The sequence below is a fragment of the Amblyraja radiata genome, chromosome 3 (assembly GCF_010909765.2).
Source record: "Amblyraja radiata isolate CabotCenter1 chromosome 3, sAmbRad1.1.pri, whole genome shotgun sequence".
Lineage (NCBI taxonomy): Eukaryota > Metazoa > Chordata > Chondrichthyes > Rajiformes > Rajidae > Amblyraja > Amblyraja radiata.
In genome coordinates, this window is record NC_045958.1 from 118,443,374 (window position 1) to 118,457,305 (window position 13,932).

At 40.6% G+C, this 13,932-nt stretch overlaps 1 protein-coding gene across 2 annotated transcripts in view; it reads right to left on the minus strand.

Annotated features, from left to right (window-relative positions):
- Window positions 1–1,418: 1,418 nt before the first annotated feature.
- Window positions 1,419–13,932, minus strand: part of bdp1 (B double prime 1, subunit of RNA polymerase III transcription initiation factor IIIB) — an 83,886-nt gene continuing 71,372 nt past the window's right edge. For both annotated transcript variants that reach the window (XM_033018704.1, XM_033018705.1), the window contains exons 26-31: window positions 10,917–11,190; window positions 9,357–9,399; window positions 7,134–7,283; window positions 6,257–6,644; window positions 4,247–4,499; window positions 1,419–3,270 (exon numbers count right to left, since the gene is read on the minus strand). In XM_033018704.1, the coding sequence (XP_032874595.1) occupies window positions 3,115–3,270; window positions 4,247–4,499; window positions 6,257–6,644; window positions 7,134–7,283; window positions 9,357–9,399; window positions 10,917–11,190 (1,264 nt within the window). In that variant the 3' untranslated portion in view covers window positions 1,419–3,114. The remainder of the gene's footprint in view (window positions 3,271–4,246; window positions 4,500–6,256; window positions 6,645–7,133; window positions 7,284–9,356; window positions 9,400–10,916; window positions 11,191–13,932) is intronic.

Genomic DNA, 13,932 nt, shown 5'->3' on the forward strand with positions numbered 1-13,932 from the left:
CATTTTAACATAAACATCCACCAGTGACTCCACATTCCTCACTGTGATGGAAGGCGGAAAAAAAAGTTGAAATCTTTTCCCTCACCTCTCCCGCGGTCGGGGGCCTCGAGCCCTCCGTTGACGGGACAATCTTGACTCCCGCAGTCGCCGGTGTTTTGGCCCTCCACATCGGGACGATCAGCTCCTGCATCGGGGGATGTCAGCTCCCCCGCACCGGCGATCAGCCCCCGGGTCGGGGGTGGTCGAGCCTCTTTGTTGTTGAACAATGCAATGTATACCGTTATATAATTCACAGTGGTTATGCAATATACTTTTGGTTATATAGTATGCACTGATAAAGAAATTTCCCCCTTCAGAGTGGTTGAGACGGGTGCCGAGTTGAAGCTACTTGTGCTTTCTTTTTAAAGAAAAAGTGAGCAACGCCAAAGCACAGTGCATTTCTGCCTGGGCTCATCTTAATAATAAGTAAAGAACAGAAAGTAATGCCTCCCTCCACTACAAACACATCATTTCAATGACCTAGACTACTGTGGAACAGTAAAGCCAGTTCCTTCTCCATCAGACCGGCTGCCCTTTTGCAATTGGCACTGGCCAATTTACCACTTTCTGCCCCTACTCCAAGAACCCCATTAATGTCAAGAGCGTAGTTAATGATGTTTCATTGTCATATGTCTGACATATGACTGGGCTTGGATCTTGTAATGACAATGGAACAATTTATTAATTGCGTGCAGCAGCGTAAACGGCAAGTAATACATCACTCGTAGATAACATAATTAACCAAAATATCAAACCTTAAGGTTTTGGTGCAGCCATGATGGTTCATAGCCATATTTGAACCGGGAAGTCACTGGGACACCGAGAGGCAGGAGTGAAATGAGAGCGTGGCCAGGATGGTGTGGAATCTTGATTATGTTGTCTGCCTTTTAGAAGCAGTGTCTCCTCTAGATCTTTAAGGAGGTGGGCAGGTCAGTACCTGTGGTGGACTAGGCAATTTCCACTACTTTTGTAATCTCCTTTGTTCCTGGGCGATTGAGTTGCTGAACCAGACAGTGATACGACCTGTCGATGTGCTTATCACCCTCTGAACATTTTGATAATATCTGCAAGTAGTCTCTTCCAAATATTAACATACCATAACATAGACCACAGCTGCAAAAAAAGACACAAAGGGCTGGAATAACTCAAGCAGCAACTGTGGAGAATATGGATAGGTGACGTTTAGAGTCGGGACTCTTCTCCTGTCTCATAAAGGGTCTCGACCCAAATGCGAGTCTGAAGGGTTCCGATCCGAAACATCACCTATCCATGTTCTCCACAGATGCTGTCTGACCTACTATGTTACTCCAGCACTTTGTCATTTTTCTTGTGAACCAGCATCTGCAGTTCGCCGTTTTTACAGACCACAGCCAAGTCAGTTAACAACATAACAAGTTCACATTTTAATTCATTCGAAATCTCTCTTCTCTTTCAATTTTTTTCCAATGTTCAAGTCATCAAAATATCAAAGTCACCTGAGTAGAATAATATTAAATAATAATCCAAATACAAAAAATGAGGTAAATTATCTGCAAATGTGATTATGTCCCATATTGAAAGACAGTCTGATTAACAGCACATCACATTTCCATAATGTTAACTAAAGGAACATAGTTAATAGCTTGTTTTAAAACACATCTTGGGAAGGAGTTTAAAAAGGTCAATTTGCCCAAAACTAAAATTTGTTCTGAAATATGCAAATATATTCAAGAACAAAAACACAAGTGCAGGTAATTTTACAAAAAATAATTTTGTCTCTCATTATTGACATGTATGACATGCAAACAAATCTCAGTCCATCGCAACTTTAAACTTAAATCAATCATAGTAAATGTTGATATTAGCCCGACAGGCTCACATCCAAACTTGCAAATATTTACTTTTGATTAGTTATTTAAAAGGAATGTCACCGTCAGATGAATAAGGCACATTCTTCAAAGAACAAATGAGTGATAAAAACAGTCCTCAGTATCAGAGAAACTCATCAAATTTGTGCGATCCTCACGATTACAACAAAGTTGTAAATGGAGACAGACTTACGAATTCATCACAAGGCATTGTTCTGACATGCATCCAAATTGTTGAAAACAAACCATAACAGTCAACTACTTTTGTAATAATTTGTGCACAAATGTAACTAGTTCCTATTCCACTTCTCTCAATAAAATCTGCATTCAAAATCCAAAAACATACTATGCCCTTTTATCTCACAACTTAGATGTCAATGAATTATTTCAATAATACAATTTGTCCTTTTCAATTAGACTCTGTACATTCATTGCTTTTCTCTGTATCATGTTTTTTGGTTTGGTTCCACTATTTATTGCTTTAATATGATGATTTTCCATTTACTATAACCAAGAAATACTCCATTTAAATCATTTTTCTCAGGTGAGTAACTGCATTGGCAAATATATGATAACCCATACATTCATGGATTCTAGATTCCCTAATTTAAAGTGATCCTGATTAATTACTTGGATGTTAAAGTGCAATACATTGACGTCATACACGTTCTGTTCATTGAAAGTCAATATCAGAATGAGTTCATACAATAAACAGAAATATGAGTAAGCACACCTCTTGTATGCCCTTTTCTGTAATAACATTTACATCACTTTAAAGGTAAATCAAGTTGCCATTGTTCAAGTGTGTATTTCGACTGGTCAAGCTTATGTTACAAAAAAGGCATTATTCACATTCAGAGAATGCAAGACCCTTAAATATCGTACACAACTGCAGAATAAAAATATCATTCTACTGAATGAATTTATAATATATTGAAAGAATAGTAAATAGCAGTTATTTTTCATGTATAACGAAACCGTTGTTACAATAAATCACCCTGCAAAATCTTGATATGTCCTGAAGAAGTTGGCCAAAATTTTGAATCCCCATTGCAATCACAACTGAAGTACATTAATAGGAGATCATAGTGCAAGTAAAAGCAAATAAGGTCTGTTCAGATTCATACATCACATGACCCCAATGCAGTGATTAGGTCAAGAACCTAATCACATTATTCTGGGATGTACCCATACCGATTACATTTGTAGCTTCACACACATCCCTTCTTCATTCTTGTTCCTCCACTTCTGTGAAAATGTCACTGAAGAAATATTCTGCAACTCTCGTTGGTGGCATCTGTTCTGTGTCCTGTTCTGCTGCACAACAGGCCTCCTCCGTATAAGATTCAGACTGCCAACTCTGTAACGATGAGTTACCCGTCACCTGCAAAGACATGGATATAAGTAATAACGTGCTATTATCTAAAATACTCACGCCTGGACATGCCAATAGATAAGCGGGACTCTTGTCTCGCAAACAAATCTTATTCAGATTGGAAATTTTATTTTAAAAAACCAAGAGGTTTTTCAGACCAAGGGAAAACTTTCAAATCAATCAACCCTAATATATAAAATGAAGAGAGGCATAGATAGGGTAGACTGTCAGAATCTTTTTCCCAGGATGGGAAAATCAAATACTAGAGGCACAGCTTTAAGGCGAGAGGGGCAAAGTTTAAAGGAGATGTGCGAGCAAGTTTTATTTTATACACAGAGGGCAGTGACTGCCAGAAATAGGCAGCCTGGGGTGTTGGTTGAAGCAGATACATTAGTGGCCTTGAAAAGACTTTTGGATATATTAGGGTTGATTGATTTAAGAGAATTAGATAGAGCTCTAGGGGCAAGTGGAATCAAGGGATATGGGGAGAAGGTAGGCACGGGTTATTGAGTGGGGACGATCAGCCATGATCACAATGCATGGCGGTGCTGGCTCGAAGGGCCGAATGGCCTCCTCCTGCACCTATTTTCTATGTTTCCATGTTCTGTGGATAAGCGTATGGATATGCAGGGAATGGGATATGGGTTATGTGCAGGTATTGGTCTTGGCATCATGTTTGGCACAGGCATCATGGGTTGAGAGGCATATTTTGTGCTGTATTGTTCTATGTTCTTTGCCAATTACTTTTGATGATTATAGGGGGCACGTTGTGGGGAGGGGACAGGAAAGTTTAAAGTGCGTAGATAAAACACAATACTTCCCTTTCAATAGTATGTTTTAACTCCATCCAAATTGGCTTATAATAAAGCTAACAAAGTGAAGAAATATAAAGAAATTCACTTACTTATCTTTATTTGCTATATCTCAGTATACCATCAACTTTATCTAAACACTCTAGGGTGCACAAAAACAAATGGTAACTTACTTTAGTTGGGGGACTTGTGGTGTTGGGTTGACTCCCATCTGCCTTTTCACAAGACTGCCTTTTTGCAGGTGGAGAACCACTTGCTTTCATTTCTTCAGCATCTGCTGCAGTTGGGATTGGCCTTTTCCCAGAAAACTGGGGGAGATTTATACATGGTTTCTGAAATTTCGTCCTTTTGGATTTCACCTCACTTTCACCTTCAGAGGACTTTTTTGATATGAAGGATAAAAAGCCTCGAGGTTTGCGAACTGGTCTGTTAAAAAATTAAATAAAATGACAGTTAAATTATAAGATTTCTTTAATAGCATGGTGAAAAATCAGCAGTAAAATGTGTTTGTTTTGATGCTAATTAAAATATTATTACACCAGATATATAACACTCATTGAATAAGCATAATCAGATGAATTCTGGTTCAGTTGCTTTACAGTAGGCAACTTATATCCCTTCCTATTACTGCATACAATACTCCAAATACGGCCTAACCAAAGTCCTATAATGCTGCATCATAGCTTCCTGACTCTTATACTCAATGCCCTGACCTATAAAAGCAAGCATACCATGTACATTTTTTCAATCACTCTATCTATTTGTGTTGCCACTTTCAGGGAGATATGAACCTGGATCCCAAAATCCCTCAGTACATCAACACTGTTAAGGGTCATGCCATCAATTGTATATTTCCCCCTCACATTTGACCTCCCAAAGTGCAACATGTCGCACTTGTTCAAAATAAACCCCATTTGCCCATTTCTGTAGCTGAAATATATCTCACTGTATATTTTGACAGCCTTCCTCACAGTCTGTGATTGGAGAGGAAATGTGGGAATGTTTCTTTCATTCAGAGGATGGTAGGGGTCTTGAATTCTCTGTCTGGAAGAGTAATAGAAACCTTAAAAAAAAAGCAAAGATCCTAGAGGAGCAAGATAAACCACTCCTCCGAAATCCAATGGGCTGACGTATAGTACGTAACGGAACGTCACGGCCGCCATTTGTTTATGCCAAACGCGACATCTTAGGTAGCGGGGACGGACTCCACAGTTATACAATCTGCTCTTACATCAGGTCGCAGGGAAGAGCAAAGATACTAGAGGCTCCTCTTGTATCTTTGGGGGAAGAGGACGTTTCCTCCACTCCTGAGTTGATCCAGGACTGATTCTCGGTCCCCCCGATACCAGATGAAGGCGGCCGGCGGGAGAGCCTCAAGCGTCTGCCCGCGGTCGGCACTCCTGAGGCAGCGGGCAATGCTCCTGTAGCATCTTTTGTGTAATCCGTTCCAAAGATTGATCCGCTCTATCATCTTTGGTGTAATCAGTGTTGTAGGGAACAGTGTTTTATAGAGCATCGATCACTTCACATATTTAGTTAATATTATTGTAAATTATATTATTATTGTAAATTGCAGCCCAATAAAATGGCGTCAACAATCACCCATGTCATACTACGTTTTTTTCGCAGAGTGGCGCATCTTGCTCTGCTCTATAATCTTTGAAAAAAGTACTTGGGTGTATTTTTGAAGAGTCATGATCTGCTGGGCTATGGACCTAGCCTGGAAAGTGGGATCAGGATGGGTAGACCTTTTGTCTGACAGAGACACGATGGGCCAAATAGATTCTCTCTGTGTCAAAAATAACCAAGGGTGGCCCATTCCTGCTGGGAAGTTCTTTCATTTTTTTAACCTGGAGAGTGACAAAGGCGTGAAAACTACCATGGGGAATAATGGAGGCAATCAGCATGAATGCATTAACAAGGATCAAACAAAAATGTTACGTGCCAAAGCACAAATTATAAATCCACTTCCACTTTCTGGGGGAATTAATGAAGATGTGCAAAATCAAAACATATATTTGAGACAACAGTCCAAAGCTCTCTTTGTACAAGTCAACAATTTGTCATTAGTTTTAGTCATTAGTTTATTGTCACATGTACCGAGGTTACCTGGTTAGCACGTAATGACTAAAACTAGCGGAGGACGCAACATGATTACAAGTACGAATGCAGAGCATATTTACCTTTTTAGCGTTGTACTAGAGGTAGAACCTGTACTTTGTGTAATTGTGTCTGATAGCCCTGTTAGAATGCCCTCATCTATAACTGCCATTGAAATCTCTGGAGAGTAACAAGCCAATACTGCGGCAGTTGCCGTCTCTGCAGCATCTTGAGCTTCATTTTCACATTTGTAATCGTCATCAGCACCCAGCTCCTGTTGCATGGAATCCACATCTACTGATGCATTACATCGTGCATCAGTTTGTACACTTTCTTCAGGAGGCAGAAGTGACGGTGCATTTTTTGTTGCGTCTGAAATGTTCAGAGTATTATAATTTATATCTGAAAGACCAGTCTCAGAAGTGCTTGCAGCTCTCCTTGTTGAAATGTTGGGTTCCACAGCGAGTTTACCTAGTATGCACAAGGCCACAAATCAGAATGCAATAGGAATGAATCCCACTAATAAACAGATTGGAAGCATTTGTAGTGTATAATCACAATGATGTAAAACATCACATATAAATACAATACTAATCACAGAGGCTAATGCATTCAAAAGGGTAAGGAAATCAGCAATACATCAGCACAATAAGCACAGTATTCCACAGTATCAGAAACCATCGGGAAAAAAATACAGTCTAAACAGTAGTCACATCTACACCAGCTGGGTACCAAAAACTTGACATTAACAGTACCTTATTATCATTGTTAAGAAAAGGAAAAGTTTATCAAAAATTCATATATATTGCAGCTCTCCAAATAGTTAACATAATCTAGAAGAAATAGCCAAGACAAAGACTTGTATTTGATTTCATTTATCTTTAACTACAGCAAATCAATCCCATATGTGTTTGCTAAGCAGCTACTTATGGAAGCTACTTATTTAAATTAGTCATGTACCTCTCCTTATCTGTGAAGATTTCCTCACTTCTTCAGGTTCAGAAGGGGTCTGAGCTGATCTTTCAACATGAGCCAGATTGAGCACTTCTTCCAAAGGAGCGGATGAGAAATCATCAGCAGATTGTGGTGGAACACCCATTTGAGTAATATCTAAAACAAATCAGAACACTATATTTGTACGCCTTCATTACCCCATGTCTCAAAGAGCTCTTGTCAATGAAGTACTTGTGTTGCACTGCCAATGTTACAATGTGGAAACCAGGCAGACAGACAGTGCACAACAACCTTCAACATATAGTATACAGACATAGAACAGCACAGGTACTGTGCACTTCGGCCCACAGTGTTTATGCCAAACATGAAGCCAGAAACTGATCTCATCTGCCTGTACCCGATCCACATCCCTCTATTCACGTTCACAAGTAGAATTAACTCATTCGGCCCATCGTGTCTACTCCGCCATTCAATCATAGCTGATCTCTGCCTCCTAATCCCATATTCCTGCCTTCTCCCCATAACCCTTGACACCTGTTCCCAAGCAAGAATTTGTCCATCTCTACCTTAAAAATATCCACTGACTTGGCCTCCACAGCCCTCTGTGTCAATGAGTAAGTGCCGATTAACTACCCTCTGACTAAAGAAGTTCCTCCTCACCTCCTTTCTAAAAGAGCGCCCTTTAATTCTGAGGCTATGACCTCTATCCTAGACTCTCCCACCAGTGGAAACATTCTTTCCACACCCACTCTAACTATACCTTTCATTATACTGTAAGTTTCAATGAGATCCCCCACCTTATTCTTCTAAACTCCAGCGAGTAGAGGCCCAGTGATGCTAACCCACACATTCCTTGCGCCTATGTAAAACAACATTATCTAACTGAGACAATGACAATAAATTTGAATACAATACAATACAATACAATTATCTATCCACCACCGCCACCACCACCACTGACAATGTGTTGTCACCCACACTACTCGCTGCATAAAAACATTTGTCCTACACATCTCCATTAAACTTTCCTCCTCTCACCTTATAGCTACGCCCTCTTGTGTTGAACAATTCCATGCTGGGAAAAAGGTTCTGTCTGTCTACCCAATCCATGCTGCTCATAATTTTATACATCTCTATCAGGTCTCCCCTGAAACCTCCAACTTTCCTGTACGACAATATAACAGTAAGTAAGTTTGCTTTGAAATTTTCATTGGATGCAGAAGTTTTAACCTGCTCAAGCCCTGTGACAGAATTTAAAACTCGTTTGAGATGAGAGTATTATCTGAGCCACTGCTGACTCAATGCAGCATGACTTGTTAAGCAGAAATATCAGCTGAGGCAAAAATTAAAGAACAAACGCCTGCAGTTTGAATGTTAGCCCTTCAAAACGACCATGGTAACACCTTTTGGAGTAAAACTTGGCTACAATCAAAAATCATGGGGTAAATCTGCTCTCCATTGATTTCTCAGTGATGGTGAAAGTTTCTGGCAAAATTAATTTATTACAGAACCATTCTTTACTTTGTGTTAAAACTCATCTATTTAATAGTTCTGATGTTTGAATAGATCAATAAATGTAATTGAGATAAATGAAAATCGGCTTTTACAACAAAATGCACATTTTAATAATAATGTATATCTAAGCACTGGATTTAAAACACTGTAAATGCACAATTCACCCATTACTTTTGATGTATACTGCTCACTTACTTAGGAATTTAAATATTCAATATTTGCAAAGCCATAACCTGATTTGTAGTTGCTTGCTCACCAAATTGAACAAGCTCATTTTCAAGAGTTTTGACAAACTGCTGCAAACAATCAAAACATATTTTGTATCTAAGGACACATTCAGATTTGTGGGCAGGGAGGAAATTCAGCAAAATGTTTATTCAGGTAAAACATGGGGTAGATTAGACAATAGACAATAGGTGCAGGAGTAGGCCATTCGGCCCTTTGAGCCAGCACCGTCATTCAACGTGATCATGGCTGATCATTCACAATCAGTACCCCGTTCCTGCCTTCTCCACTATCTTTAATAGCCCTATCAAGCTCTCCCTTGAAAGTATCCAGAGAGCCGACCTCCACCGCCCTCTGAGGCAGAGAATTCCACACTCACAACTCTCTGAATTACTGCCTGAATGCAAGTGATCTGTAATTGTGAAGCCTCAGTTGGGCACAATGACGTATCATAAATACTGCCAATTCTTGCAACAACAAGAAACTTACCATCACCACTTAATGTATTTGTTGCTGACGGTTCTGGGCAAACCTATGCAAAAGACAACGCAGAAGAGTTATAATATTCAATCAGGGGGGTTGTTTGGCAAAAAGATTTCTATAGGTGACATGTGGTTCAGGTTTCAGCAATTGGAATTAGCTTGCTGCTTTGAGTGAGAACACAAATAGTATTGTGGTTTAAATTACTCATCACGCCAAGTAGAAGATTGTATTCATTCATTCATTTTGGGACGACAGATGGCACAATGGGCTAAGTGTTCGGCTGGCAACCGGAAGGTAGCCGGTTCGAATCCCGGTTGGAGTGCATACTGTCGTTGTGTCCTTGGGCAAGACACTTCACCCACCTTTGCCTGTGTGTGAATGTGTGTGAATGTGTGTGAGTGATTGGTGGTGGTCGGAGGGGCCGTAGGCGCAGAATGGCAGCCACGCTTCCGTCAGTCTGCCCCAGGGCAGCTGTGGCTACAGAAGTAGCTTACCACCACCGAGTGTGACTGAGGAGTGAATGAATAATGCGATGTAAAGCGCCTTGAGTATTAGAAAGGCGCTATATAAATCCCATCCATTATTATTATTATTATTCATTATCGCTGAAAACATTAGCGACGCAGCGGTGCTGATTTCCAACAGGAACGATGACAGACGCGCCACACATCTCTGTCCTCCCGTTCCTGCGGACTTCCGCCGCTGGAAGTATAGGATTTAGGTGTGTGTGCTTTATCATCATTCCTTACAATGCTATGTACGACAGCAATCGTAACTTCTACTGAAGTGTGGATGGCCATTGGCTCGCTAGCAGCTTATCCGCTGTTTCGCAGGTCTTGTTTTTGGTCCTGCTGGGGATCCACAGCCCCCTCCTCGCCTGGCAAACCAGGTGGGGGAGACGGTTTAGTCTCCGACTATCCGACCATGGAGCAGGTAGCACGGGATTACATGGTACCCATGGCGGGAGGCAACTCCCCCCGACCTGACCTGTATACACTGATTATTAACTAATCTCTAACTTTTCAATTGCATAATATTTTTCCTCTACCCCTTCTATGAAACAGTTTTCACAGAAGACTGTTTGTATCTACTTCGGTTCGTACGGCCTAAGCTAAAATTGCCGAGATATTACAGAATGATACTGCATAAGGAAGCATTAACAGTTAAAGATTCAAAGAATGGACACGAAAACTCCCACATTACTCTATTCTCCACTGAGATTCCCCTACATGCCACAAGTATATCTTACCGAGAATTTATTTTAAAATATTAGTGATGGGAAAGGGCATACAAATGGCGAGTAATTTAATTTGGCCGATAACTCTTAGAAACGTAAAACACGTAAAAAATGAGGTAAATCGCGCCGTCTCAAGACAGTAACGTTAGAAGTCTGGCTGGACTGAAGGAAGAAGCTAACTAACCAATGGAAATCATCCAGGATTAATTTCGCCCGACATTTCACTATGCCAGCAGCTCTACTTTTTTTCTTTTTATAAAGGAATCATATTGCAAATCAAGTCCATTATGCAAATTTCAAATCAAAATATGTCAATTAAAAAAGCCTACCTTAGGTGATGAAAAGTTCGCTAAATGTGATTGAATTATTTTTTCAGTCTGTGAAACATTTTCATTGGGGTCCTCATAACTTGATGTAATCTCTGGGCTCTTTGTGACAGAATAATTTTGATCAACACTTAAATTGTCAGCTTTCCTTTTTCTATTCATTTGTCCCATGTTCAAGCTTAGCATATTTGAACTCCATTGTTGGACGTTACTGTCTAGAATTGGCACTGATTCAGGCATACTGGATACAGTCGGTGCCTCTACTGATAGATCAGGGCTGCAAGCAGAAATATAGTAATTAATAAACTTAGAATCTGAATTCCAACACATAATTCTTTGTTTCTTTTACAGCAGGCAATATTAATGCGAATGAATCAGGCAATTCCTACACATTATTAAGGGCGAGCTAGCATGAGTTCACATAGCCGAGGTATAATAGCAATAAGTATAGAATAATGCTTCACTTATCTAAAACAAAAAGTACCAACATAAGTATTTGATAATTACAACCCTGCTGCCATTGTAATGGATCATCAGATGTAGGATATCAATATGATTTTGAAATCCATTCAAATACATTATAGTGTTTGAACTCTTACGTTCACCAAAATAAATCTTGTGCCTGCATTCTTACTCCTTCATCTCCACCTTGTCGATACCCTGGAATACTGAGCTGCCCATCCTGCCTTTTCTCAGTCATATTTCCGTTATTACTGTAATATCCCAGTTCTCTGAGGTTATCCATGCCATGAGTCTGAGGAAGGGTTCCAACCCGAAACGTCGCCTGTCCATGTTCTCCAAGGATGCTATCTGACAGACTGAGTCACTCCAGCACTGTGTCTATTTTTGTAAATCGGCATCTGCAGTTCCTTGTTTCTACATTCCATGTCTCATCTACCTTATCTGTTAAGTCTCTAGCATTGAAATAGGCAGAAAAGTAGTAAGAGTGGAGGGCTGTTGTCTTTTTGATCAGGGAGGATATAACTACAGTGATCAAAGAGGATATTCTTGCAAGGTCGTCTATAGGCTACTAAGAAATAGAAAGGGAGCCCATCAGTCTGAAGAAGGGTTTCGGCCCGAAACGTTGCCCATTTCCTTCGCTCCATAGATGCTGCCGCACCCACTGAGTTTCTCCAGCACTTTTGTCTACCTTCGATTTTCCAGCATCTGCAGTTCCTTCTTAAACAAATAGAAAGGGATGATCACTTTTGATCATTCAATGAGTGGTTCATTCAATGAGATGGAACGAGCTGTCAGAGGAGATAGTCGAGTCAGGTTCACATTGAATAGACATTAGGACAGTTACATGGATAGGAAAGGTTTAGAGGGATATGGGCCAAACGCAGGCAGGTGGGACTAGTGTAGATGGACATCCTGTTCGGCATGGGCAGGTTGGGTTGAAGAGCCTGTTTTCCATGCTGTAGGAAAATGATTCACGTTGAATGATCGATGATTATAGGTCCCCCCCAATAGTTATCGTGATTTAAAGGAGCAGATGTCCAGTATATCAATATATAGAGGGCTATATTAGAGAGGGTGAAAGGCTAGACCTTCTCTTAGGAAAGATGTAGGGAAGTGACTGAAGAGTCAGTGGGGGCGCCCTTTGGGACCTGTAACCATAATTCTATTTGTTTTAAAGTAGTTTTGGAGGATACAGATATTTTTATAAGCTTAAGAAGGGTTCCGAACTGAAACGTCACCTGTTTTATTTCTCCGTTGATGCTGCTTGGCCCGCTTAGTTACTCCAGCATTTTCTATGAAGAAGGAATTAAGGTCCTATATTGGGGCCAGACCGATTTTGGAGATATTAGGCAAGAACTTGCAACAGTCAATTGCAAAAGTCTGCTTGCAGGTAAGGGGATACTGGCAAAAGGGAGGCTTTGGAAAGTGAGTTAGCACGAGTACTGGGGCAGCGTGTTCCTAATAGTGTAAAGGGCAAGGCTGGTAAGTTTAGGGAACCCTGGTAGATGGGAGATATTGAGGCTCTGGTCAGAAAAATGAGACATACACCAAATTTATCCCGTTAGAACCAAGAGAATCCCTCCTCGAGTATATCATCATCATCATCATCATCATTGAAAACATCAACGGGCACGGTGCCTTACAATGCTTTGTACGACAGTGATCGCAAATTCTACAAGTGTGGATGGACGTTGGCTCGCTCGGAGCTCATCCGCCCTTTGACAGGTCTTGTTTTTGGTTCTGCTGGGGGTCCACTGCCCCGAGTATACGTGTAGGGATATACATGAGTTTTAAGGCAGCAATCAGGAAGGCAAAAGAAGGAAATGAAATGGAGCTGGCTGGCAGGCAAGAGTAAAGGAAAATCCCAAGAGATTCTACAAGTATTTTTAAACAATAAGAATGGTTCAGGAAAGAATAGGTGCCCTTAAGGGTACTGTAGACAATGAGGAAAGTTATCTAGATCAGCTGAAGTCTCTTTAGTCAGAGGTTGGTGAATCTCTTAGAATTCCTTGCCACAGAAGACATTGGAGGCCAAGTCAATGGATATTTTAAAGGTGGAGATTGACAGATTCTTGTTTGTAAGAGTATCAGGGGTTACAGGAAGAAGGCAGGAGAATGGTGTTGAGAGGAAAAGATAGATCAGCCATGATTGAATGGCAGAGTAGACTTGATGGGCCGGATGGCCTAATTCTGCTCCAAATACTTCTGAACATATGAGAGGTGGGCAAAGAAATGACAAATGGAATTTAACTTGGACAAGTGTGAGGTGTGTCAAGCCAGGGCAGGACTTGCACAGTAAATGGTAGAGCCCTAGAGTGTTGCAGAACAGAGAGATCTCAGATGTACGGTTCCCAAAACAGTAGTGAGTCAGGTGGAGAGTGTGATGAAGGAGATTTAAGCACATCTACCTTCATTGGGAAGGGTATTGAGTACAAAAGTTGAGATACCATGATGTTGTTGTACAAGTCGTTGGTGAGACCACACATGGTTCTGGTCGTCTGGCTATAAAAAGGATACTATAGACAGTAGGTGCAGGAGTAGGCCATTCAGCCCTTCA